Raw genomic sequence first — 26,794 nt, 5'->3', positions numbered from 1 at the left:
TACTATTATCTAACATGCTAATTAAGCAAAATAAACAGAGATTAAATTAAAACCAGGCAAGTGCTTATTCTTCCTCAAGATTTAGTTTGGGATCAGAAACGCCACTGCCGGGAGAGGGAAGCGGAGTTGCAAGTACGTCCGTGCACAAACAACGAAAGGCCGAATTATTTTTTAAATCTCCCACCCGTAACTGGCGATGTAAATGTCACTTCAGCGAGCGAATCAAGGTCAGTCACCGCTGCCCCCGCACCCCAGGCCGCCTCGCGTTTCTCCCCTCTCCCCGTCGCGGCGCGTTCCGGCGGAGCTGGGAGGGGCGGGCGGGGCCGTGTTGCCGAGCCCCCGCGGCCCTCCCGGCCCGGGACGCCCGGCGCTTCCCGGCGTGACGCCCGGCCACCGGCGCGGGGTCACACCGCGCACGACCAGGGGCCGGCCGGGCGCACCGGAGCCCCCTCCCGCCCCCGCGGCGCGGCCCAGGGCGGCGGCACGGCCGAGTCGGTCCGGGCCGCTGGGGTCAGGCCGCTCGGGGGACCCGGCGAGCGGCGGCCGGCGTGGCCTGCGGCGGGGGTGAAGTTCCGCGAAGTTCGGCCCGGCGGGGCGGGGCGGAGCCGGCAGGGCCCCCGCCGCACGGCGCGGCAGCTCCCGCCCCTTCCCCGGGGGAGCGCGGGCCGGGCCGCGGCCGCCACCTCCCCCGGCAGGGGCGGGCAGGGGGAGGAGCGCGCCGGGCCGGGCCGGGCGGCGCCGGAGGGGCTAGGGGGAGCTGCTGCACCTGATACACCGGGGCGGGAGCGCGGCGAGGGAGGGAGCGGCGCTGCCCGCTGCCGGCGAGAGCCTCTCCCCGCCGTTAGTCAGCGCTGGTCGCGCTGCTTCTGCCTCTTGCCGCCCCTTCTGCGCGGAGCTGGGCTCTCGCTCCCGTTCCCCTCGGGGCCGGCTGCAGCGCGTCCTCTTCCTCCTCCGCCTTTCCCCTCGGGCCCCATGGCTTCGGCCGGCAGCGGCATGGAGGAGGTGCGCGTCTCGGTGCTGACCCCGCTGAAGCTCGTGGGGCTGGTGTGCATCTTTCTGGCGCTGTGCCTGGACCTGGGAGCCGTGCTGAGCCCCGCCTGGGTGACGGCGGACCACCAGTACTACCTGTCCCTCTGGGAGTCCTGCCGCAAGCCCGGCAACTTGGACAGCTGGCTCTGCGAGTCGACGCTGCACAGCGGTGAGACACGGCTGCCCCGGGGCCTGCCCCGGCACCCCCAACCCCCCAGCTCCGCTCCCCTCCGCCGGCGGCACCCCCGCCGCGCAGCCGCCCCCAGCCTGGTCCCTGCCCCGTCCCTCCTTCGTCCCTTCCTGCCGTGTCCCCCACCTCGGCCTCCTCCCGCTCCCCGGCCGCCCCCCGGGCACCGAGGCAGACCCCCGCCCCGCGCCCCGGCTGCCCTGCCAGCACCCCCCGAGCCACCTCTCCTTCGCCCTTGTCTCCTCCGGAGCGGTGCCCTGGGCCCTGCCCCGCCGCCCCCCGCTGCCCCTCCGCGCTCCCCGCCTCGCCCGCTGCCGCCCCGGCTCCCGGCTCCGGCCGCCGCCGCGGGAGTCTCCGGCACCTTTGTCCTCCGCCCTCCGCACCCCTCGCCTTCCCCAGCCGCGGCGTCCCTCCCCATCTTCCTCCTCCTCCTCCTCCTCCTCCCTGTCTCCCCGGGCCCGGTGGTTGCCCCCCGCGCTGCGCGGCCCCGGCCCCGCATCCCCCCGCCTGGCGGCTCGGGGCGAGGGCGGCGGCGGCCCCTGTGCCCAGCGCGTGCTGGAGGGGGCAGCCCGCGCGCGGCGCGTCCCTCCGCCTGCCGGGTGGTCGGGGGTGCAGCGCAGACGCGAGGTGGGCTTCTGCGAGCGAGAGGGGGGACTGATTTTCTGTCTGCCTTTGTGTTTCCACGAGAGATCCCGAGTTCGGACTAGTTTTGATTATTTTTCTGTGCGGCAGCTGTTCTCATACAGTGAAAAGCTGTTGGGAATCAAGTGTCTTCCAATTCCACCCCCGAAGCCACTAGTCTGGGAAAGTTGGGGCTGCCTAAACCAAAACCGATTGCTGTTTTGTCCCGAGTGAGGATGCCTGGGCTCTGGCTCTCCATCCCCCTGGCTGTGCTTGTGTGTGTGTCTTTCCTCTAGCAGGTGCCGATCTTCCCATCGGCTTTCATACTCCTTCGCCTTCTTGCCACACTCCCTGTTTTGATTTCTGATGCTCATTCATTCTTCCGCTTTCTAGGTCTTTGGTCATAGATTTTTAAAATATTTTTTTTAATGCCATTTCACTGTTGCTTGGAGTATTTAAAAACCAGGTTGTGAATGATATAAACAAGCTGCCTGTTGAATATTTTTCAATAAATTGCTTTTTTAGAACCATAATTGTTTTGGTTTTCATGGGTTATTTACTTTATGCCTAATAGCAACTTCTGGAGTCCCAATAGAAACACTGACAAATGAAGCCAGCCTCTTCCCATACCCCCAGCCCATTTTTATCTGCATCCCTGTCCTCCTGACACACACACTTGCATTGCTAAACCATCCATTTGGATCGCTGTGCTCTCCGGTTGGGTAAATCCAGGTACAAGACAAGATAAATCAAGGTAAATCCAAGGACAAGGTATTTTTTTTTAACGAGGTAAATCCAGGCACAAGATGTTTGTTTTGAAAAAGAAGGGAAGGCAAGAGGTTGACTGTGTATTCTAGGTGCTTTCCTTTTTCCTTGCTTCTCAGAAATCCTTGTATAGGTTCTGGGAAATAACTAGTCGCTGCTTCAGTAGAAATTGCACAGGTTCCTTTGCTGCTGTGACTATTTATTTTTTTCTTGTCATTGTGTGGAGTAATATTTGCAGGTTGTTTGGGGGTTTGTTTTAAATCATGTAATGCCAAAACAAATTGTAAAGAAATGTCAGTTTCAATCAGTTACCAGGGTATCTACACAAACTTTGGAGAGCTTTCTTTTCCTTCCCCAGTATAAATGGAAATTTATGTAGGAATGTCAGCTTCTAAGTGTCTCCTTAGCAACGTGAATCCTTTGCCCCTTCTCCCTGTCTCCTGAAATAGTATCCCCTTGATTGCAGAAAGACTTTTCAGATGGCTTGAATGAGAACCTGCTTCAAGTCCCCTCCCACCTCCATGCATGATTTATTGGACTCCCCCCTCAATCCATCTCCCCAGCACGCATGCATGTATACACACACACACAAGTGCGTTAAAGAAAAGTAGGACAGCTTATGGAACAGCATAAAAGGACACTCATCTCTCTCATCGCTTTATTGGTCACCTGTCTGTTTATGGGAAGGTGGAAGATGAATAGGTGAGGATGGATAGGAATGAAATGTAGTTTTGTTGGATGCTGCATGTTGAAAACTTGGCCTCTCCTCGTGCTTTCTTTTATCCTGTGCAAGAATTCCTGTCTGTCCAGTTTTATTCAGGTTCCTTGAATTAGCTTTACTCATTTTCCCCACATACTTTCCAGTCTAGTGGAGCCAGGTTTCACAAGCTACTGGGAAGAAGTAAACGATCATTTTACTTGAGGTGACTGGAATAAACCCTTCACTTACCTTGTGTTTGGCACAATGCTGCACACTGAGGAGACCTGAAATACGAGAAACTGTACTGTTCTGCCTTTGCCTTCTGCTAGTGTGTTACAATTTCCATTAAAGTCAATAGGAAGGCTACCAGTAAGTTCGCCAAGCTGGATTGGGCTCTATTTGAGACCATTTTGTGTGCTTGCCTTAATATTTCAAGTGCACTTTCCTCCCGCACTGAGAATCTAGCAAGTGGTATATTTTGGAGACAGTGGAGAGCTCCCACAGGGAAAGCTCTTTTAGCTTGATACCGGTGCAAGCAGCTTTGTAGCTGGCTAGCTGTGAAAAGCACTAGTACACACAGGAAAAAGGCATCTTCATCCATGGTTTTAAGAGATTTACTTCATCATCCCTTGAAGGAGAGCACCTCAAGTGGCACCATCAAGGGCAATCTCATGCTAGAAGCTGTTAAAGCATATTTGAGGTTTAATTAAAAACCTTTGTTGTAATTAGATGTAGGACCCCTCACTGCTATCAAAAGGGCAACTTAGTAGTGGAGAGCAGAAGGAAATGTACAGAGCATGATTACATTGGCTGTTATAGCAGGAAATAATACCTCAGTTTTCACCAAGTGTTGCTGTTGCTTGGAGTATGTGTGCTTGCATTCATTCACTCACTGCTTTGAGGGCTTTTTCTTAATAGCTTGCAAGCAATCCTTTGCTCTCAAACGGCTTTTAAAGTTGTGTAAGTAATTCACAATATCCATGCTTCAAGTACGTAAAATAGTGAGTCAAATTAATTTTTTGACATCTGAAGATTATAAAATATCTTAATTTGCTTTTCTTCTTTTTGAGTCTTTAGGGTCTATGTATATCATCGGTTCAGTTTTGCCCCCCCTGTAATTGCAGGAGCTAGAAAGGTATTGTTGCATATCCCTCATCTCCCCTTCTAAAATTCTCAGTAACAGCAACTTCAGGAGCTGAAAAACTAACACAGTTGCCAGTATGGAAAGCTTCATGATAAAATCTTGAGATCCAGCAATGCTGCTTTACAGTTTTAGCAGCTATCTGGGCATAAAATTATTTTCTATGATCAAAGCTTTACTTGGCTAATGCACAAGTCGTCTTTAAGTCAGCTGTATTTTACTCATGTGCTAAACTAAAATGAAAAAACTTAGGGGGTTGAGAGTGTTCCTTTGCTGTCTTTAAAAAAATATTTGGTTTTATACTTCATTTGAAGTGGATTATGTCTAACTTTTGATGGTTCATTTACAGATTTATCAGGAGTTAAGAATTAGGTATGAGTATTTATTTCTATCACAGCATCTGCCTAAAACTAGATGCATCTTATGTACAACTGCCTGGTTGTCTGTACCTGTACAGGTAGTTGTTTTCTTCCCACAGAATTAATAACAGTAAATTTGAATTCCTGCAATGGACCTCAGCCATTCTAGTTCTTTAAATCAAAAATACAAAAATATGATGTGGAAGACATAAATGGTCCCATCAAATCTGATCTGCAGGTAAACGTGTATTTTGGCTTCAATATGTATATGCTATTCATAGAAAACAATGGCTGCTTTGCAACATTTCCGTATATTGTGAAAACAGTGTATATAAAAATACATTTGAATGGTTTCATACCAATTAAATGTATTTATTCTGGTGAACAGGGATATATGTCTTTCTTACTTAACAACATGTATATTTATTTATGTAATGTTGAGTTCTCTTTAAGAATTTTTGATGGATGTTTGAAAGACAAAACATTCTCAGGGAAATAAGTGCAACAGGTTCTCTGTATTTGTTTAAACATAGTGGTGAACAAACCATAAAGAAAGCTTTAACTTACAACATAGTGCAGTAATACAACTTGAGTCTAGTTTTGTGCTTATGATCCTGTTCTAATTTGTAAAGCATCAGAGACTGCTCACTCAATAGCACTTGAAGGGGTTTAACCTTTAATTATACATTAGATGCAGATATCTGAATTGACATGGTTCAGTAGTCTTGGGTGGTTTCTGCTTGTTTTGAATATAAGGAATTGTTCCAAGGGGAAATTGCTAGCTCAAAAGCAGCTTCCTCATTAGAAGATCTGGATCATTGCTCAGAGTTGATGTTGACACATATTTGTAAAAAGCTCAGGGAGGCTGTTAAGTTTGCTGTAAAATAACATAAGAACGAATGCAATTTTACTAAATCTAAAGAAAGTGGCTTATGCAATGTAAGGAGGAATTAATAAAACATTCCTTCTGGTTTTGAAAACTGTAGTCTGTCATTTTGCATATTACTCTATTTAATAGTAATCCCCAACACTTTATCGAAAGGTGGATTTACAATCAAAAGCAATAGTACTTCAGACTCTGCATCTTAAGACCCTGAGCAAGCTGAGCTAACTTTGAAGTTGAGTTTGACTTGGAGATTGGCCCTGCTTTCCATGGGGAGATGGACTAGATGACCTCCAGAGGTCTTTCCCAACCTAAATTATTCTGTGATTCTATGATGACTGATACTCTGTTTATGCCTGATGTCTACCTGGTTCCTTCAGTGTGTTCAAATTGCCTTGAATTTGTGAACTACCCCTTATGGTAGCCCCAGATAGAATATTTTAAGGTATTCGCCATCTTTTACAAATGGAACCAGTTATTTTAGTCTCAGACTTCCCAAGGCCATGCTCTGTGGGAGCAGTAGATCTAAGGCTCCTTCCTGTTTAGGTAGCCTGGACCTTTTAGTATGACGGAGGCTACCATTTTAGACACTCTTCTCCAAGCAGCTAAGAGACATGGTTACAGCACATTTGTGTGTAATACCTGAAAGTGTGTGTGAGTTTATCTGATCAGGTCAAGAGCACCACACGCCTTATCAAAAAAAAAACCAAAAAAACCAAAACCCAACAACAAAACAACAGGCTAGACTTTTAGCCATAATGGGTTATTGCTACTGCTGTTGTTCATTGCAATTTTTAAATCAGTTATGTATCCTGTTGCCTCAAGTTTTGTTTATTAAATAAAGAAGTCTTGCACCAGTAAGTTAAAAGATGTTGCTTGGGTTAGGGATAATATATGTAGCTTAAATATTTGATGAGATTTTATATTTAGAATCACATAGAGGGTAACCTTGCCTCTGTTACTGATCCGTGGCCAAAGATGACCACGTAAGATTCAAGGTAACAAGCAGGAGGTGGGGTGAAGTCTGTCCAGCTGTATTGCTTTGTATGTTTTTACTTGTTTCAGTTCTATAATATAAAGGCTATCATTTTGATGGGAAGTGCTCCTGGAACTATTTTAAATGCTAATTGTTTTTCTCAAGGAACAATGGAATGAGTTTTGAAAATTGGAAAAGATTGCCAGTGTGCTTGAAGAACATCAGTAACTGTGGGAAATAATTACATTCCTGTTCCAATGTGAAGTTTACTTATTCCTTCTTCAGACTGCTAAAATGTAGTAGTATATATAGAAGAGGCCAGAAAAGGTGAGCTTTTCTTGAAAAGCGTGTGTAACACATCTCCCACACTTTGCTCCTAATGACATAATTCTAAGATTTCCAGGGTTTTGTGAGGTTCTTAGAGTTGTGGGTGTGTGTGTTTTGTGTTTGGGTTTTTTTTTTGTTGTTGTTGTTGCTGTTGAATGAATGAATATCCAATAATTAAATGCCATAGTAGTGAGCTAATCTCAGAAGAATGCTGTGTATTCAATGGAAGAAATGCCTGAGTACATGCTGTACTATTCTGTGAATGAATTATAGATTACATGATTTTCTGTAATGCTGTGCTTGTCTTGAAGTCCTCTGTTGGCAAAAGTGATGTGCGATGCATGTTGCCTTTAAATAATAAAATAAAGATCTACATAATGGTACCACTTAACTCTTTTATTTGAAGACACACTGCATTTAAAGGATTTTACTCTGTGATTTTAGAAATAAAGGCAGGCCATGGCTCAGAGAGCAGCTGTCTTTTCCAACCTAAATGATTTTGTGATTCTGTACACCTCCCCCCCCCGCCAAAGTGTATGTGTTTTGTATAAATAGGGAGTGTAAGCTTTAATCTTCAGGAGACATGTGTCAATGGGCAGATGAGCAAGCACCTGCTATGTTTCAAGTTGCTTATACATTTGTAACCCCCTCAGGCTTTAGGCCGTCTAGTTGTCTTGCAAAATCAGTTGTCTTTGCACAACAGCAGAGTTGCTTACCATATTTTTATTGCTTTTGTTGTTCAGTGTGATCTCCTGTAGGGAGGGGAGATAAAACTTGCAGTGGTATGGAAGCGCACAGAAAGTTTGAGTCTAGCAGTCTCAGGGCTGCACATGGTCTGATGAACAGAGCAGCTGAAATGGAGACATCAGGCAGATTAACGCAGTCTGTATTTTATGCAAAAGTGCTGTAGAGACCATCCTGGCAAATTGAGACCATTTCTGTCTTGTGTGCTGCTCACTTCTCTGGGGACCAGTCTGTCTCCTGCATGCTCAGTGGCACCTTCGGGTGGAAGGCAGGGGAGCTCTGTTTGTCATTGAAAAGTGAGCGGAGCCTGCACAATAGCTGCCTAATTATTCCACTGCGTCCTTCCTGGGCTGTGGTGGTGGTGGAACACCTACTGCCTGGAGCATCCTGCCAGCAGGATGTTACCTTGCCTGGAATGGAGCTGGCCTCTTTCCCTCTGATCATGGTTATCTTGCTGTGGAGAAAAGGAAGTCCATAGGAGGAGCCTAGGTGAGAGGGATGCAACTCTGTAAGTGACTGTTAAGAATGTTTTCCCTCAAAGGTGAGAAAGCCCTGAATCTGGGCTGCCTTAAAGTAACGCTCAGCGTTTTTGTTTGTCAGTGGAAAGGTGCATAAACAGCACGAGAAGGCTGGAAGGGACCGGTTAGGTAAGAGGCACTTCAAAGCAAGACTTGGATTTGGATTTGGATTCCCTTGTACCTGTTTGTTCACAGACCTCACAGATCTCCTGCTTGTCTCTTCCCATTACAGGTTTAGCAAATGGAGGAGGAGAGCGGTTTCAGTCTACCCTTGTGGTTAAGAGATTCTTCTGGGAAATGGGAGCAGAGGTTCGAGGCTGGAGCTGGGAAGCAAAGATGTTGCAGTTCCTGAGGAGCCCTCTGGCCCCTGGTATACTGCAGCTAAGGCGGCAACCTGCCTTTCCTCCTTCATTAGTCAGCTGCCATCATTACCATTAGCGTTCTGCTTCTCAGCAAGGCACAGGCGTACCTGGGTTTGCCTCAGTTAGCTGGGGTTTTTTGCACACATCCCTGTGCTCATTCTCTTTTCTTTGACTGGCTCTAAATGACTCTCCACTCAGCGCGTCAGGAACACTAAATCATCCTGTGTCTGGTACAGTAAATAGAAAGTGACTGATGCCTTATGTGGAGCAGGGGCTCCTTAGGGATGCATTCAGAGATTTTGGCACCCAGTATAAAATGCTCAAAATTCTGTGTGGGTGTTGTCCAAATCCTGGGGAATTAGAGGTATGGGAATGCCTCACTCTTAAGCCTACCTGTGTTGTGCAAGATTTGGTTTATCAAGGGCTTTGTTCCACGTGCTGTTTTGTGTGGATGAAGACCAGTTTCTTAGGGAAAGCTCAGTACGTAAATCTGTCGAAGAAGCAGCAGAAAATAGTTTTGTCTCTACCACAAACAGCTTCTTTTTAACATACTTGTGATGTCACATAGTAATTGCATGTGTTCAAATTCATGGCTTTCAGAAGAAAGCCTTGGCGTAGAGTGTTTGAATTATGTCTTAAGGAAATTATGCATTCAGCCACAACTGTCTGGTTCCCAGAGCTTAGGTAATGCTTTTTAAGTGTCATAAGTGACTTGAGGATCCACGTGCACAAGTAATATTCATACTTCAGAAAAATCTTTTTCTCAATCCGTAAAAATAAAAAGAAAATGTAAAAGCCAGAGTATGTCTGTGCAGCAGCCAGCAGTAATAAGCATATATGCAAACTGACAATGACCAGAAAATGTTTGTTCATTGCAATTTTTGTACAAGACTCCAGTGTGGAAAGCTGTGGCTAGAGCAACTTACTGGAGGTTTGGTATAGGTCTTGCTAGGAAGAGCTTCTCTGCAGTTTGCAGAAGTGTATGCTACAGAGTCTCAGATTTGTGGTGCTGACTGTACAAGAACAGAGGAGTATGGACTGAGTAACTTATGGACACTGGGTTTCCCAGCTTTAGCCAATATTCCCTTCATCTGAGCAGCTCCTTAAACCCCATCTTTAAGGCTCAGGTGAGGTTCCAAAGCACTGACTTCTCCATGGAATAATCTTATGTGAGAATCTAATGGACACTGCACTACTAATTTCACCTCTGTATTTTCCCTGAATTCAGTGGAGCTTGGCCTTCCACAGACACCTGTGAATCTGAGCGTGCTGAAGAAAGAGGAAATCTTACTGATTGTGTGACAAATGCACTTCTAGAAACTAGATTCTACCTTCATGTTTTTATATAGTCACTATGCTTTTTTGTGGGCTATCTGATGGCTAAGTTGATGAGTGTTTATAAACTTTAAAATGGTTTTGAATATGAATCAATTAGGAATATCTGTAGCCATCTTAGTTGATTGTTATGACATTCACTGGGTTATATTTAATTTCTTATGTGTGGGTGCCTCAACTTTTTATGCTTTACTTGACATGTTCTTTCAAATTCATTATTCTCGAATTTAAATGCTATATTACAATTTCTAAGGATATTGGCTGAGAGCAGGTACGTGGTAAGTGGAAGCTTTGCAATGAATCAGAAAAACTTAACTAAGAGGGTTGTGTTTTCTTGCCAAGGTTCTGTTTAATGCTAGAAGGTGGCTAGAATTACCTTCATCATGTAACACTGCATGCCTTTTCTTACTTCAGCCTCTGTGGGAAGAGGACTCTGTAGAGGACCATTGTATGAAAGAAAGGAATACTTGATTGTTTCTTAAGAGATTAATTCAGTTCACTTGCATTATCTGAAAGAGCCCTACACACAAATGTTTCACATATTCCACAGTATGTTTTTATGTCCATCGCTTGTTTTGCTGTAGAATACCGTGTAGATAAAATATTTATTTTGGGGGGAACTTGCTGAAAACATGAAATCTATGACAGCGCTTGCCTTTTGTGTTACTTATTCTCATGTTAAAAAAATTACCTAGTTTTTAAACATTTCAGAACTGTGAGATGTTTTCTCCTTTTATGGCTTTTCCTGATTTTATCCTATTACTAAAGTATTATTTTTGCCCAAGAAATAGAGCAGATAGCTATTCTTAATTAAAAATGAATATACCACTTAAAGCCCCAGGTCATTTCATTTGGGGGGAAGAAGGGAGGAGAGTCACACATTTCAGTGTGCAATTAACACATTGTGCTTCTGTTATCATTAAAGAACAGGCTGAATTTCCAAAGGGCAATGAGATCAAGCTATCCTTAAAAAAAGACACTGACTTATGTATGAAGAATTAGCTGAAAAGAAACATTATCATCATGGTTTGGGGGGTTGTTTGTTTTTTTGTTGTTGTTGTTTTGTTGGGTTTTTTTAACTGAAGATGGTAATTTTAATAAATTTTACACCAAATATGTGTTGAGTACCTACGTTCGTATTTATATAATTTCCACATATTGCAATCCACATTCCTAAACTAATAGGCAGATTGTTATAATAAAAACTAAGCAAACACTATCATCACTGTCAGAACTGCAGTATATATTTCCCATGCTTATAGACATTGTCATGCTTCTTGTGCAATGCAAAAACACGTTTGGATTTTCAGACCTAAAATCAGTGTACATTAAGTGAGGCTTCTTTTAAGAAATCTGTCTCAAGTTACTTAATGATTGTCAAAAATATGTTAATTCTAGTTGTTTGGAAGGGATAGGTGGCATTTTCAGTGTAATTCTTAATATATTGCTAATATGGGGGAACACTGAAAAAATCTAAAGTTATGCTTTCTGTTGAGTCTACAGTTATAAACCAACAAAACAACTTAAATTGGGCATGACTGTGAGATCACAGTGCTTTTTAAAATCTAAAAATGTATTAAGATTTGCGGGAGTGCAATTTTACTAGTTCCGAACTTTTTCTTAGGTAGTAGATATGTAATATAAATAAACTGTAGCAATGTGCAGTGAAAAATACTGATGTGCATTCTTGAAGTGTAACCAAATTGTGTTTTAAATCCAGGAAACTAATAATCATCGTCTATAAGGTCCTGTTTTGCTCATGTTTATGCATGTTTCTATCTCTGTGAGAACAAGCAGTCTCACTGTACTGCTGAGGCTCCTGAACTCAGTATAGTAACTTATTTGCAAGATTTCTGCGTGCCTAGAAATGGTGCAAGCATATTTTGGATGCTCTAAAGTAGGCTTTTGATGTTTGTGTTCTGTGTACCAGTAACACTATGTAACAATCTGCTGTTCCCATTTTGATGTGGTGTGTTATAAATCACTCCTGGGTAGTCTGAGGAGCGCTACAGATTTTTGTTGTAGAAATCTGCCTTTGCTGTATGTGGTTACATTGTTGTAGCTATCTAACTTACAGGGTGTTCTTTCTTCAGAGGTAGTGATTCAATCTTTGGATGTTTCTTTTTCTTTTGTATAAAGTCCAGTGGCCTGGATTTTTTTCTTAAAAAATAATTGTTCTTAAGTAGAAGGCCAATGCAGAAGATTTTACTTTCTTAATCCAACATAAGCTTCATTTTGTCACCAGACTTGCAAGTTAAGGTTTTTCTAAGATGACAAGATTTAGACACGTAATTTCCATGGTAGTCAATATAGGAAAATTCAGTCCAGTATTCTTTGTGCACTCATGTCTGACCTTCGTGATTTTCTTTAACCAGAATCCCTCTCAGCTGCAGCTTGAGGCAAAGTCTGGTAGCATTGTATGCTCCTGGGAGTGGAGGCTGGAGCTAAAATAGAGGCAGTTCCAGACGTTGTGGCCCAGAGCACAACATTCAATACCCAATTCTCAGCTAGTAGTGAGCAGCATTAAGGGTCTCAGTTTTGTCCTGCTGTCAGCATCACAGAGTAGGTTCTTTTACTCAGGAAATCAATTTTGTTTAACTAAGTCAGTTGTTTTTTAGTTGGGAGTGTAGGTGTCTTCCAACATTCATTTGTCCTTTTACCTCCTACATCAGTACTATAGTAAGGGAGTTTATTTTTTAACCTTTCCAAAATGCACAGATATATCAGTCCTGGAAGTTAAACTGTATTCTAACCCTGTGTTTATGTCATTTTTGCCTTACTTACTTTCAGTTGTTTGGTGGTCTTGCCAATGTGGTTTTGGCAAGCAATAGGATACTATTTTTTTTATTTTTTTTTTCCTCCATTTAGTTGCTTCTCCAGTGTTGCACACCTTTTGTTTGCATTAGACTTTGGCATCTGATCAATAAAAAGATAACATTTAATATTTTATTATTTGCAGTGGCTTTCAAAAATCTTAGTTTCTGAGATTTCCCATCTGGCACTTTGATTTATTTTGCCAATTTTTTATGGCTTTTAACTTTGGGACGATATGGATTTATGTGTCTAGTCTTTGTATCTGCGTAGTTTTCTAGTGCAAGGATTCCTTTCATGTTGTTCCAAAGTGGTTCATTCTGTTTATTTATTTCTGTATTTTATATCTGTAATGCACTCTGATATTGGAAGAATACTTTCTAAATCATCAGTACACTAACAACTTGGTGTTTCTGAAGGATCATGTCAACATTAAAAAGCACTCTTCATAACACTCCCATCCATAACTAAAATCGTATTTCCATCCCAATAATAGTAAAGCAGTGGGACACACAGCAAACTGACATTACAGATTGCGTGCTGATGGTAGGAGAATGAGAGATTGTTTCCAGCCGTGGGTTTTAGTCTAGTAAGGAAACGAGGTGAAATACCTTGGAAGGTTGAGTACTTAGTAATTAAAACATAAGTAAACAACATGTCTGGATTTCTAAAAAGAATGAAAATAAATGTGTGTACTTGCACAAACATGCCTTTTTTAGCAATGCTTTTATAGCTTCTCTATTCACTTTCTTCTTTTAATCTCCTTCATCCTTTTTCATATAGTATATGAAGGCTTTTTGGTGATAATAGCTGCCAGCCTTCCATTCCCAAACCCCACAGCTGCACTGCTGGTATCTTCAGCAGATTAGATCCCTCTTGAAACTGGATGTACTGTTTTAAAAAACATGGACTTTTGCTTTTTACAAGAAGAGAATGTGGATTTTTGTTGTTCCTATTTTAGTAACCTTGAGATCTCGAAATTTATTTTTGAAATGATTATGCTTATTTCCTTTGAACTATGAAATGCGTTTGGACATTTTATTCTGAATATCATATGAGTGCTATAGCATTCTCAAAGTGATGAGAGATGCATTGCATACATAGGTCCTTTTCCCACAAGCTGATTTTAGATAATTTTCCTTGGACTACTAAATAGTAGTACTAAACAGTAAATAGTGATCTGATTCTTTTTCTTGATGCCTGTTATTGGACAGAGAGAAGGTCTTACATACTGTTTTGCAGAGACAGGGCAAAGCCCATGCCTTTCTAAAACCTATAGAAGCTCTTCAGTTAGAACTTGTATAGACCCATGATAGCTATCAGCTTGCAAATGTTTCTTGTTTTATGTGATTTAAGACTGCAAGGATGTTTTTTATAATTGCATCCATTATGTATGAAAATAACTAGAAAATACTCTGGGTCAAATCCAGAAGTTGCTTTTGGGGGAAGAAAAGAAAAACTGGCACTTTAGGATAAAATGTTTTAAAATGGACTTCAGATTTGACTCGGTCTGCATCTACTGATCGTTACTGCCTTTATAAGGGCTTGACCTCCACCTTTTTTTTTTTTTTTTCACTGTTGAAATTTTTTTAATGATTATTATTTCTTTGAGCATCTCCTTCTTTTATTTTTGTTTTGCTATTCATATTACGTGGCCTTGGTAGCTCCCAAGTGACAAGTGTATATGGTGAGCCTCCATGCGTTTCCCTTCATATGACACCCTAATCAGCTCAAGCAGATGTCTGACTTGCACTGTCCTGTGTGAGAAAGTTACAACAGACTGGGGTTCAGCTAACGTGCACTAGCTAATCCTGACCCGGCCTCAATTTCTCATTCTAAATTGGACAAAAAATAGGGGACCAAATTATTCAGTCTTACTGGAGCCAAAATCCCAATGAGGCCAACTAAGCCTTGAAAAAGTGTGGGAGGTTGTGGCACTTTGCTCCTGAGTTGCATCTGTTGTATAAAGGTGTTTCGCTAATGAGGAGAAAAGAAACCCAAAGCACAGCTGTTTACTTGCCTGAGCCTTGGTGCAGCCTGTATGTTCCTCATATTCTGCTGTTTCTGTCAGGCCTGTGGGCTTGTTTTACTGAAATTGTATTGCTCCTTTTTTCCCCTCTCTTTTTTTCCCCCCCTAGATTGGCAGATAGCTACTCTTGCTTTGCTGTTGGGTGGTGCTGCCATTATTCTCATAGCTTTCCTGGTTGGGTTGATCTCTATCTGCGTGGGATCTCGGAGGCGGTTCTACAGACCAGTTGCAGTCATGCTCTTTGCTGCAGGTAAGCGGATTGCCAGCACCATCACAAAAATTTCATGGGAGCAGCTTCACTTTTGTGAAGGAAGACATGCCTTGTTCTGCATACTAATTCAGAGGCATTTGGTTTACTTCTGTGTTAATTCTGGTGAAGTTTTTTAGGATACTGGTGTTCTGCATGGCATTGATTATTTTTGCAGTCATGCTATTCTTAGTTCATAAACAGTTATTTATTTGCATTATATTTATTGTTTTGTGAAGTACATGCAGCAGGGGAAACTACAGGGGATAAATCTCAAAGTACCATTTTTAATCTGTGACTTTGTACTGCTTAATGTCCCCGGTTTTATTCTTCATGCAAAGCCATTTCTGTTATTTTAACGTTCTTTCTTTTACAATTTTAAAACAGGAAAAACAGTGCCCAAATAGGATTATGCTCAAGGTGTTTATATATGCCCCTGTGCCATGAGGAATTAATTTCATTGTGTCAGCTTGCTTACTTAGTTATTAACTTAACATGTTGTCACCATGTAGTCCCTATCTGGTTTTAAAAACATGAAAACGGAACAGCTTGTGTAAATTATCACAGAATCTTAAAGGAGACCTATGAATCTGAATTGTCCATAAGACTGATCCAGTGAGGTACATTTACAATATCAAATAATTTCCTTTTGTACATTCTGGTGTTTTGGGGCTTAGCATGTTCCCAGTTCCCCTGAGATTCACTAAGCATGGTTTTACCTCCATCCTGTCACTGGTATCTGCATTGGAGCCAGCTGCTTTAACCCCTTCTGATAGCCCATAATGAAGAGGACAATAGAACCTAGTCTTTGTGATGTATTAAAAAAGCCACTTACAAGGATATGAAAAGAGTGCAGAATTTGCAGGGTATTCAGAAACAAGAGTAGAGCTCCGGGGAAGGCTCCTGCTGCCCTCTGCTGCTAACCTTACCTTGATTGAGCCGCAGCACTTCAAGATGCACTTTTATTTGCTCAAGAGGTATGGGTAGGTTATATTTCATTTGCTTTTAGGAAATGAATGCAACCTAGGATCAGATTTCCTGAGTGGAAATCATATCTTCTTGTTCTGTGTGTCTCGTTGCTTGCTTGGTTGAATGAATAAAGGCACTGATGCCGTTACTTTAAAATGTAGTAATATATCTGAGATTATAAAGCGTGCTGGGCAGTTAACTTTGAAGGAAATGGGATTACTGAATTTCTGTAGTGGTTTCTTATTTGGCTTTTGACTTAATTTCTCATAACATTATGTAGTAACTTAGTAATTATTCAGCCATACGCTGCCTATCTTGCCATATTGCTTATTTAGTATATAGTTAACTTTGTACTAAAAAACCCACAACTTTCCCCAAGAAAAAATTTCCCCAAGTCCTGCTGTTTTGCATAAAGCTTAATCTATTCTCTTCTGCATAAAATTACAAAAGATTTGGGGTAGGGGGGATTTAATGCTTACTTGCATCAAAAAGGGAAATATATTGGTGCTTTAGCTCATGAGTGGTGTTCACCTCTTTCCTTTGCCTCTGTGTGTGTGTGCGCACGTGCATTTGAAATAGCCATGAACTGAAGCATATAGGAAGAAGAGAGATGATGAGGCCAAGACAGCCTGCCCCATTCTTCTTCATTATCTGGCAAATCTGAGGAGAATCCTTTTGGGATTTGATGCTGACATTGTTAGTGTCATTTCCTACAGATTTTATCTTTGATGTCAGCTATTTTTAGAGGTGAGTATGGACTGGCATATCTTGAAAGAATTATGGAAAGAATCCCCTACTGAAGAGGGGAAAGTTAAGATTGCAGCACTGGAATTTTTGCCTTGTGCAACTGCCCGTGGATTCAAACCTTCACCTGTGGATTTCCCAGAAGATCTTTGAGGATAAATCCCACCATGACCTGTGAATCTGTCAACAAGAGCAAATATTCTGTATGACTCTGGTTAGGAGTCTACCAGCTGCCTCTGGAAGAAGGACACAGGATGAATTGCCCAGAGACATTTACTGATCTGTGTGGGTGTCAGGTAGAAAACATTGCTGTGTGGGAGAAAGAACAAAATGGGAAAGCAGTATCCAGGCACTTTAAAGTCCAAACAATTGGCTCTAGGCATATTTTTTTTTCTAGTTTTTATTCATTTTTATCTTTTTTTTTTCCTTGGCTTCAGGGTTCAGTTGGCAAAATCTGTAGGTGAGGAAAAAGATTGACTAAGACTAGAAGAGATAAGAAAGCAGAGACAAAAAAAAATAATTCAACCTAGCTACTGAGAATAAGCCAGCAAGTGATCAACAGATGTGAATGTGTTTAAAATGCATACTGTCGGTTCTGTATAACGGGGAGAGAAGCAGGAATACCTTAGGTGATGGAAGAATGTGGAGCCTACAGAGAGACAGTTGCAGAACACCCTTGTGTGGAGCCACCTTGGCTCATACAGCTCTTCCCAGCTGTTTGGTCTAGTGGGGTTCACTAGCTTACATGCTTGCTGGGGTATCTTCAGTGCTCATGAACCAAACTGGCCCTGAAAGCTGTATCCTCAAAGCAAAAGTTCACAAACTTGTCAATGTATGAGTCTCATGATACAGTTGGCTGATAACTGAGTGCTAACTGAGTCTTAATTTAAAGATAGACAGAGAAAGTGTATTTGCTGAAAGTCCATTAAAGAAAATTAAGAAGATAATGTAAAAGTTGTTTGCGTTCTGGGGCTATGTTTTAACAATTTTAACAATGTTTAAAAGAATAACCTGTTGAGGTTAGTAAGCTTTTTAACCCTTTTCACAGGATGCTTTTACATGTAAGCTAGGGAAACAGTGGCTAAGTGAAAGTATTACGAGAGAGAGTAAAAAAAATTATGGCAGATAATATTTGGAGAATCCTTAGAGGATGTATCTTTCTGTTCTGACAGAGTCATAGCACAGTCTGGCTGGACTGCGTCCTGAGTTCTGTGCTATTACCTATTTTCATAATGATGTGGAAGATAGAATAAAAATCTGTTTGTCAAATTTTACAGTGAAGCTAGAAAAAAAATGCAGATAATTGGAAGACAGAATTTGATTTTGAGAAATTCATGGAATAGTCTGAAAAAGTAGGACTGACTTCAGTAGGATGTAATGCAAGTTGCTACAGGGCGGTCAAAAAGAGTCACAGCATCAAAGAACTATTGATAGGAAAGCTACTCTGTAGGTCATGTAGTCCAACCTTCTTGTTGAGGCAGGACAATCGCTAACACTAGGTCAATCAGCTGCAGCTTTGCCTGGACCAGTCTTGAAGAATTCCAAGGATGAAGATTCCACAGCCTCTCAGACATGTTGTCCTGGTGCCGTACTACCCTCCTTATAATATATTTTTCTTTCCGGATGTCCAACCTGAATCTCTTAAACTGAGTTTTGTGTTATTTGCCATTATCTTACATTGCCTGGCAATATACAGAAGAGGTTGGGTTTTTTTTTTTCTGTCGTCATTGCAGCTACATTTTCAGGTAACTGTAGGCTGGTTTGAAATTGGTCCTTAGTCACCTCTTCATAAGTCTAAACAAACATAGCTCCCTCATCCTCTCTTAAGGATAATTTGCTTCAGGATTCTGATTATCTTGGCAGTCCTCTGGACCCTTGTCCTTTGGTTGGTGAATCCGTATTCACTACTGATTGCTACTTTGTTCTGCATGTGCTTGGAGGTGGACTTCCAAGAAGATGTACTCCAGGGACTGAGTTGAGGCTGACCAGCCTATAATTCTGTGGACTTCTAGACTTTTTAAAGATGGACACAATATTAACATTTTCCCAGTCATCTGAATATCTTCCAATCCCTGTGATTTTTCATAGATGAAAGGGGGCTCAGAATTACATTAGCCAACTCTTTCATCACCCTTGGATCAATCTTGTCTGTCTCCATAGTTATGGATGCAACTCCGAGTCATCTCTGAATTGTTCCTGCACTGCTGACACCTTCCCAAACCGTGTCACTGAGAGGTCTTGGAGAAGGCATCACTTGCATCATCTGTCACTAGACTGGCTTTCCTGTCTATCATTGCATGAATATATTTGCTGAACTTCATTTTGCAACTAACGTACATGCTTGATGGTGGGCTCCAGCTGGGCTTCAGCCTTCCTGATTTTGTATCTAAGTATCAAAATAGTGCTTTTATACTCCTGTCAGTCTATCCTTGTTTCCTGCAGGTTTATGCCCCTTTCTTGCACATTCATTGAGAAACTCCCCATTTGGCCAGCTGGACCTCCTGCTGAAATTTCTGGTCTTCCTGTATAGCAGGGTGGTCTGTTCTTGAGCTAGCAATATTTTAAAAATTGTCATGGACCTCCTTTCTCTTCATGCTGCTTTCCAACTAATTGCACAGGTTGTATTAAGTACAAAAATACTTCCTAGAGAGCAGTTGCATGTGTGTTAATCTTATAAACTGCAACACCCATTCGTTATAAATGAAGTGCTTTACTCATGTGAACAATCAGGAGTGCTGGTGTAGAGAACAGAAATACAGAACTTACTAGTCAGCACCACCATTTTCAAATACAGACCAATTGGAAAGGCACACCATAAGTCTTTTTTTGATGGCAAAACTGTTATACTCAAACATTTGAACAAGATAAAAAGATGACTGTAATTATATGTTCCTAGTTTTAAAGCATTTGCTGTGATTTCTGCATGTTTAATATGGTGGGTACATATAACTGTATGTATTTCATGTAAATGGAATAAAACTAGTATTCCTGTTCCTGTGCAATCGTCTTGCAAGCATCATAGTGCTAGTCATAAAAATGGGTCTAAACCTGAAGTGAATAATCTAGTTTGAGGTAACTAGTTTGTTTTGAATAGCATTTTGAAGTGGAATATATTTTTTTAAGATTCCTTTTGCAGCCTTTTTTTTTCTACAGGAAAGGATAAGAGCTTACACTTCCCATAAGTATGTCAACATAGCACAGAGTTAGTTCATTTAAATTCATTGGAAGCGTTTCAGTAGTTGGCAGCATGGGTCTTAACATCTTTTTGGGTCATACTGGTCATTTTTCATAACTTCACTAACTGTTGTTTCTAGGCCACACAAGTCTCTTCCCACTCTACAGGGAGAAAGAATGATAGGAGGCAAAAATAGCGGGAAGTGATGACAGTGTTATGCAGTGTGGCTGTTTCCACTGTCCAGTTGCTGCCAGCACTTTTGGAGTTTTACAGTAGTGTAGCTGGACAAGTAGTAGCAAAAGCAGGAAACCCTCACTATAAAAATATCTAAAATACCTGTTGTGGGTGTTGCTGCTTTATCAACGTGACCATTTTCAAAAATAACAACTTTTTTGTTTTATTTTGGCAAGTCTGATCTGCAGATTAAAATTCAGCATACTTCATGTGTTGGATTGAGGGAAGGTGGAGAGCTTCCTTGGTTGGCACTTGATGCGCATGCACACACAGAGCGGTTCCTGTACTGACTCAGCAGAGATGCTGCATCCCCAGTTCAGGAAGCCACTAAAAACCTTGCATGTTTCCATTCACCTTGGGAAATCCTTTTTAACTTTGAATGGTCCTAAAGATGTGTCTGAAAACTGAGCATATATTCAGGCAGTTTTGGGTATAATGATGCTCTCATTATACAGAATTGGAAGGCATAATCTTTTCCTAAGAGTAGGTGCTTCCACTGCATACCTGTCAAAATTTCTGCAGTGTTGCAGTGTTTTATGAGCTGACAGACAAAAATTATATTAAAATGGAATAACACAAAGTAACACTTCAATAACTTTAGGGTTAAAAAAATCTTGTGGATTTTGGTATCCATGTCAGAAAATCCACTATCCAAACATTTATCAGATTTGCAGTCTCAAGCAAGAGTCCAAAGACTAGTCTGTAGGCTAAAGAGGCGGGGTGGGGGTGGGGAGAAACTTCCACTGAGGGTTTGGTAAAGTGTTGTCACCAAGATTGTAATGAACATTGGAAATCATCTCCCGGTACCAGTCCCATCCAGAGGACAGGTGAGCATTAGTCACCAGGGCTAATGAAAAGTGCCAGTTTGACAACACCAAAGAGCGTGTGTGGGAAAGAAAAGGCAAAAGAAAAATTCTGAGTGTGCAAAGTGTTCAAGCAATAGGAGAATATGATTAACATTATTTTATTTTCCTGTAATTTCTCAGTGTAATTTCAGAAGGGCCTCTGTAGTCCAAAGCAGTCTGTCCTCTGTTACCCAGTGGCATTTTATATTAGTACTGGCTTTGTAAGAATTCTTATAATAAATAGTGTTTGTTCTTCTTACAGTACCTAATAAATGGTGAAAAATGACCCAGTCAATGTTAAAGAAAGTAGTTGTTACGGCATTATATTGCATACCATTGAACTTTCATCAGAGTATGTCTCAAGCCTGCAAATACTTAAGCGTGTGCTTAACTGGGTGGATTTGCCCACCTGCCTGTGATCAGGGTGCCAGGGTAGTTTGCAGAGGCAGTCGTGTGTTGAAGTCTTTAAAAACTGCTCATCTTAAATGCTGGAAAGGAGCATAGTGATAAGGCTGTATCATGTGTTTAAGGGGTAAAAATGATGTTTTGTACGTCCCTGTGATGTTTAGTCTTTTGTGAATGCCAGAACTAGAGGCCTAGAATCATTACATCATACAGCTTGTTCTTGTCTTCAAACCAGCTTAATTTTCACCTGCTTACCTTGGAAACTGTTGTCCCAATTTGATGTTAACGCTGCTCCTGAATTTAAAGGAGAATGGCTGCTGATGAAACTGAAATCTTCTTGTGAAAATTTGGCTTCTTCATCTGTGTATTTTCCCTTTCAGGTTACTGTATGTGGGGTTTTTTTTGATGTAGCGCAATAATTAACAGGTTTGCTGAATTCCACTGCAGACATGTGGATCAGGCTGCAGGAGATCTGGCTGTCTGAGAGAGTGCTGTAGAAAGTAATAATTTTTAAGTTTCTTACTGCATTGGATTTATCTGTTTTATTAGCTTTTTTTCATCATGAAGCATTTCTGACCCACCCCCTAAATTCATAATGCAAGGCAATGTTTTGCCAGTTGGAAGTTTAGTGGCTGATCAAACTTTATAGATTCCTTGGTATTCTGTGTAACAATATCATTAATTCTGATTACAGTACACAATAATTCATATGAAATATGTAATTCAGTGAGTGTCTACTGAACATAAATATGTATTGCCTACTACAATGAATTATTTCTAGGCTAAGTAAATGATTTGATTCTGAGCTATATTTCTTAATATTTGTTTGTTCTTGCTTCTTGTTCTGACTTATTTATATAGCGATAGAACGAGTGATGTTAGTTTTGTTATTGTGGAAGAAATAATGACTACAAACTAAAATACAAGGGAGAGAGAGAAAAGAATTGGGAAAAGATTGCTTTCACTGTTAGTTTCATGGACATCTGAAGGATCATCATTATACCATAGGAATAACATTTGTTTATCAGCCAGGGAATATCTAAGAACTGCTGTGTTCTCTGTGAATGAAATGAAGGTGATCTTTTTTTTTTCAAAAAAAAAAAAAAAAAAAAGAGCAGTACTTACAAGCTAAAAATGCACCGAGAGCATTTAAAATGTGAATTTCAGTAATGTGATGTTTTCCTTGTTTTATGGAAATGAATTAAGGCTTCTTCTGACTTTTTTCTTTTTTCTTTTTTTTTTCAGTTGTTCTTCAGGTGTGCAGCTTAGTCCTTTATCCAATCAAGTTCATTGAAACGGTCAGCTTGAAAATATACCATGAGTTCAACTGGGGCTATGGCCTGGCTTGGGGTGCAACTATATTTTCATTTGGGGGTGCCATTCTTTATTGCCTGAACCCTAAGAACTATGAAGACTATTACTAGAATCATTTAATAAAAAGAAAAATAACAAAAGGATTACTCCATCTTTTCTAACTCACAGTTTTTTTAGAACACTTGTGGAGCACCAAACAGTCTGCTCTGTTGATAAAATAGCCTTTGCCTTTTGGGTGTGAACACTATAACCAGCTTTTACAACCATTTAAAAGAACTGCAAACACTTAAGATTGCTGATCATACATAGGCAGATGCTGCAAGCTGCTGATACATAAGCTTCATTTTTCCTGACAACAAGCAAAAGGATCTACGTGACGGCGATCATTGTGAGAAAACTAGTTGGAATGAGAATGCAATGCCAGCATCTGCTATTGCCTTCAGGGGAGCAGCTGGCATAGGGTCCATTTAGAAGTTTCCCTGTATCATAGAGGATTCAGATGTCTGATAAGCAGGCAATGGCATCTTGTATAATAGGCTGTGTTGGCCCCTCGTTACTTGCTCGAAAAAAGCTCTTAAGGAATTAGTTGTAAGTGACTGTGTTGAGGGCAGTGAATGTAACTGGTTAATGACTTGTCTAATATCTGCATTCAACAGTCTTCTGGGAGAATAATAAAAAAATTTTAAAAAGGCAAAAAACAAAAAAACAAGCCACCAGTCACGCAGGATTTCATGAATTGGTAATTAACATCACCGTGCCAGCTGTAACAGATTGTTGAAGGAAGTCCAAACCTGGAGACATGTGCTTCTGACTGTGTAGTTGGAAGTTGTCTGGGGTCTGACTATTTTGCTGGGAGGATAGAGATAAGGGGTAGCAGAAAAAAATCTTATCTGTCCATGAGGCATCTAAAATGTATGAATTGAATGAATTGCAGTTGTCCTGAGCACTCATTTAACCTCTGAACATCATCATGAAAAGAGTGCATATGGAACAAGTTCAGTTATATTTTTGAAAGGTATTTGTTAGTATAAATGAATATATATAATACAAATATAAATGCAGAGAAAGAGAGAGATGATTCGTCTTAAAATTGTAGTATGAGCTGTGATGCAGTGGTTAAAATACTAACTTTGTACACATTCTTGAAAGCATTGGATTGGTACCCCACTTTTGGTTGATGTTACAGAATAAACGTAAAATGGTTTGTCTTCTGTATGTGCCCTTGTACAGACTCTGTGTTATGGGAAATGCTTAGAAGTTCACGTCAAGTTAACGTAGAACTGGACAAAATAACTACTTGCTATTCCACGTATAGTCTAATACTTACTAAAAAAAAATCTTTTCTAAGGCTGTTGCAAAGAAACAAAATGCCTTTTTCTAAAAATCTAGTTAGGTTGTGAGTGTCTCTGATCATCAAGAATACAGCTGAGACCCCATCATGTCCATATTGAAACATTAGCACTTCAGGAGGTAATCTCTTGTTTTTAAAAGCTGAGTTTATAATGGACTGGCTGATGATTATGTACATCTAATTACTCCTTGCTTAGTACGTTTCCCACTTAAAACATCCCAAGCCTGTACTTATGCAATGAAATCCAAGATAAAGTAGGAAGAACTTTCACATGAATTTAATCGGGATCACTTTTATTTTTGTTTACAATTTGCTTATTTGGATAGTTTCAATTAATTATGAACATATTTTTATACAATTCTACTCTTTAGAAATAACTATTTTTTTTAACGGAGAAATTAAAAATATATTCTATGTGGACCTCTGCAAAAGCAGATATGCTGGGGTTGCACATCCACCTCTACACCAATGGTTTTGCTGGTTCCACGGAAAAGACTGCTGAGTTACTCAAAGTTAAGACCGCGTCTACAGTGTTAATGCTTGTGCCACAGTTTGCAGGTCACAGAGGTTCTCCAGTGACTGTGTGACCACACAGCTGCCTTTGAGGAGGTTGTTGTGAAAGTGTTGCTGATGTATGGAGACAGTTTACAAAACTGTAGGGCTCTCTGGAGTTAAATTTTTACTAGTATGGCAAACTGTTCCGTATCAGTGGTGATTAATTAGATTAGGTGGGTAGATTCCAGGGCCAGTGGTGATTATTTAGATTAGGTGGAGCAAAATGATAGCTTGACTTGGAAGGGATTGTATGGCAATGCCTGGAGAACAAAGAGGATGAGAGGAAAAATTATGTCCACTTGTTTCACAGGTACCGCAGAGCGTTTGTAACTTTGTTGGTTGTTTAGTTGTTGCATTTTTTCCTGAGACTGTCTTAAGGTGGATATTCAGTAGATAGTTAACTCTGTATCTTTCTAAACAGCTGTGTAGTTCTGGTTTTATTTAGCAGCATGGAGAACGTGGTATTTTGGCGTGGGAATTAGGTTAGCTAGAGAAGCCCACTGTGAGATGATGTCTGTACTTTTCTAGGAGGACGATGTTCTGGTGCTGATATTGTGTGGCAATTTACCTATGCTGACAAGAAGGTACAGTGCTGAACCCATATCGTATCCACTAATTTATCAAATCATTTTTCTTTATGTAGAGTTTGAGTGAACACAACTGTCAGGCCTAAGGCCTGTGCAAATTAACGGCATGCGCTCTGAAAGTCACCAGACTGTTAATATGAAAGGCATTCAGGCAAAAAAAATTTAGAGATGTGAATGCCTAAAGACAAGGTTCTTCATATTTGAGTCAGAGATCTGATTTTCAGTCTCAACACCTGCTTTTCCTTTTGAAGATAACGAAGTCTATTAGGACCCATCTCTCAGACTCCTCGGGTCCTTTGCATTTGGGCATCTAGCATATGGGTTTAGGTACCTGCCTTCAGCTTACATTGCTACTGCAGTTTCTGATTTCCCCTCCCCCCCCCTTACCATTGCCAATTTTAGTAAGCAGTCTGTTTCTCAGACTAAAAGTAAATAGAACATTATGCTGTTGTTTGGGGGGTGTTTTTTGCTTTGGGTTTTTTTTTTTTTCTAGCTACAAAAAGGATGCATACCTGTGTCTTGAGTGTATGTATGACAAATCAATCATTTTGTACGTTGTACTTGTGTCATGCCCCCATTATTTCTGTTGTTTGGCTTTATCTCACTGGGAGGATGATTCTTTCACTCAACAAATGCGTTGTTTTTCTTCCAAATATATGCGATTAAATATATATATATATAGCAAACTTGCAAGCAGGGCTAGTTATTTGTATTTTTTAAGCTTAAAGTATACCGTCCGGTGCTGACAAGTACCTAGCACCTCTTCTGGATTTCTTGCACAACTTCGTTTAGCTTTTGTAAATTTTAAAAACAAATATAGAGAGACCTATGTGTTTGAAATATAAATGATATATATGGATTAGCATGTAACTGTATATTATTAAACATGCGATGAACTGACTGGTAAGTGAAGTCTAATCTTATGGCTAGCAATGTAATTTATTCAGACTGTATTTTTGTACAGCTCAGTGCACACTAACCTATTGCCTCTGTGTCCTCTATAATGCCTCAAACTGTGCCTAGAAATTTAATTTCTGTCTTTAAAAGAAAAAAAAAAAAGACAACTAAATGCTTCATGTTGTTGATGGTATTGGGTTTTCTGACGTTTTCCTTTATTTATTTTTGAGAAGTGTATGGTAAGTTTATTAAATTAATCCATCAACATACGATTCATTTTAAATGGTCATTGTTAGCAGTGAAAGACACTTCTTTTTTTTTAATCAAAACTTATAAGTTTGCAGTTTTAATACCATTTCTGCATTCACGATTTTTGTAGCTTACATAAAGTTTTATGTGAAAAAGTAACTGAAATAAAAGAATTGTTACACTAACCAAATGTGCCTGTTTTGCTCTGAGTAGAATTATGTATACAGCTGAACTGGCGTGGTTTTCTGTTGGGCAGACTGAGAAGGAATAGTTTGCTTAAGCTAATGAATGTGCCTGGTATTTAGTTACCATACTGAAGGAGTCTTACCAAAATACGCAGGGGGAGAGATGCAGGATCTTGCCGATGTAACCCCTTCCATTTCACCTGGCCATGGAACAGAGCACAGGGTAGATGTCTGGGTGTCACAGAGCCCA

General features: G+C 40.9%; 1 protein-coding gene across 1 annotated transcript; it reads left to right on the top strand.

The window, feature by feature from the left end:
• The first annotated feature begins 331 nt into the window (after positions 1 to 331).
• TMEM47 (transmembrane protein 47) lies at positions 332 to 26,549 on the top strand. The gene is made up of 3 exons (XM_055802500.1): positions 332 to 1,198; positions 14,897 to 15,037; positions 22,652 to 26,549. The coding sequence occupies exons 1-3, from the start codon at positions 973 to 975 to the stop codon at positions 22,828 to 22,830; spliced, it is 546 nt and encodes a 181-aa protein (XP_055658475.1). The 5' UTR covers positions 332 to 972; the 3' UTR covers positions 22,831 to 26,549.
• Positions 26,550 to 26,794: the final 245 nt, after the last annotated feature.

This window comes from Falco peregrinus, chromosome 4 (assembly GCF_023634155.1).
Source record: "Falco peregrinus isolate bFalPer1 chromosome 4, bFalPer1.pri, whole genome shotgun sequence".
Taxonomy (NCBI): domain Eukaryota; kingdom Metazoa; phylum Chordata; class Aves; order Falconiformes; family Falconidae; genus Falco; species Falco peregrinus.
The sequence above is the reverse complement of the archived record's forward strand: the minus strand, read 5'-3'. Positions and strand labels throughout refer to the sequence as shown.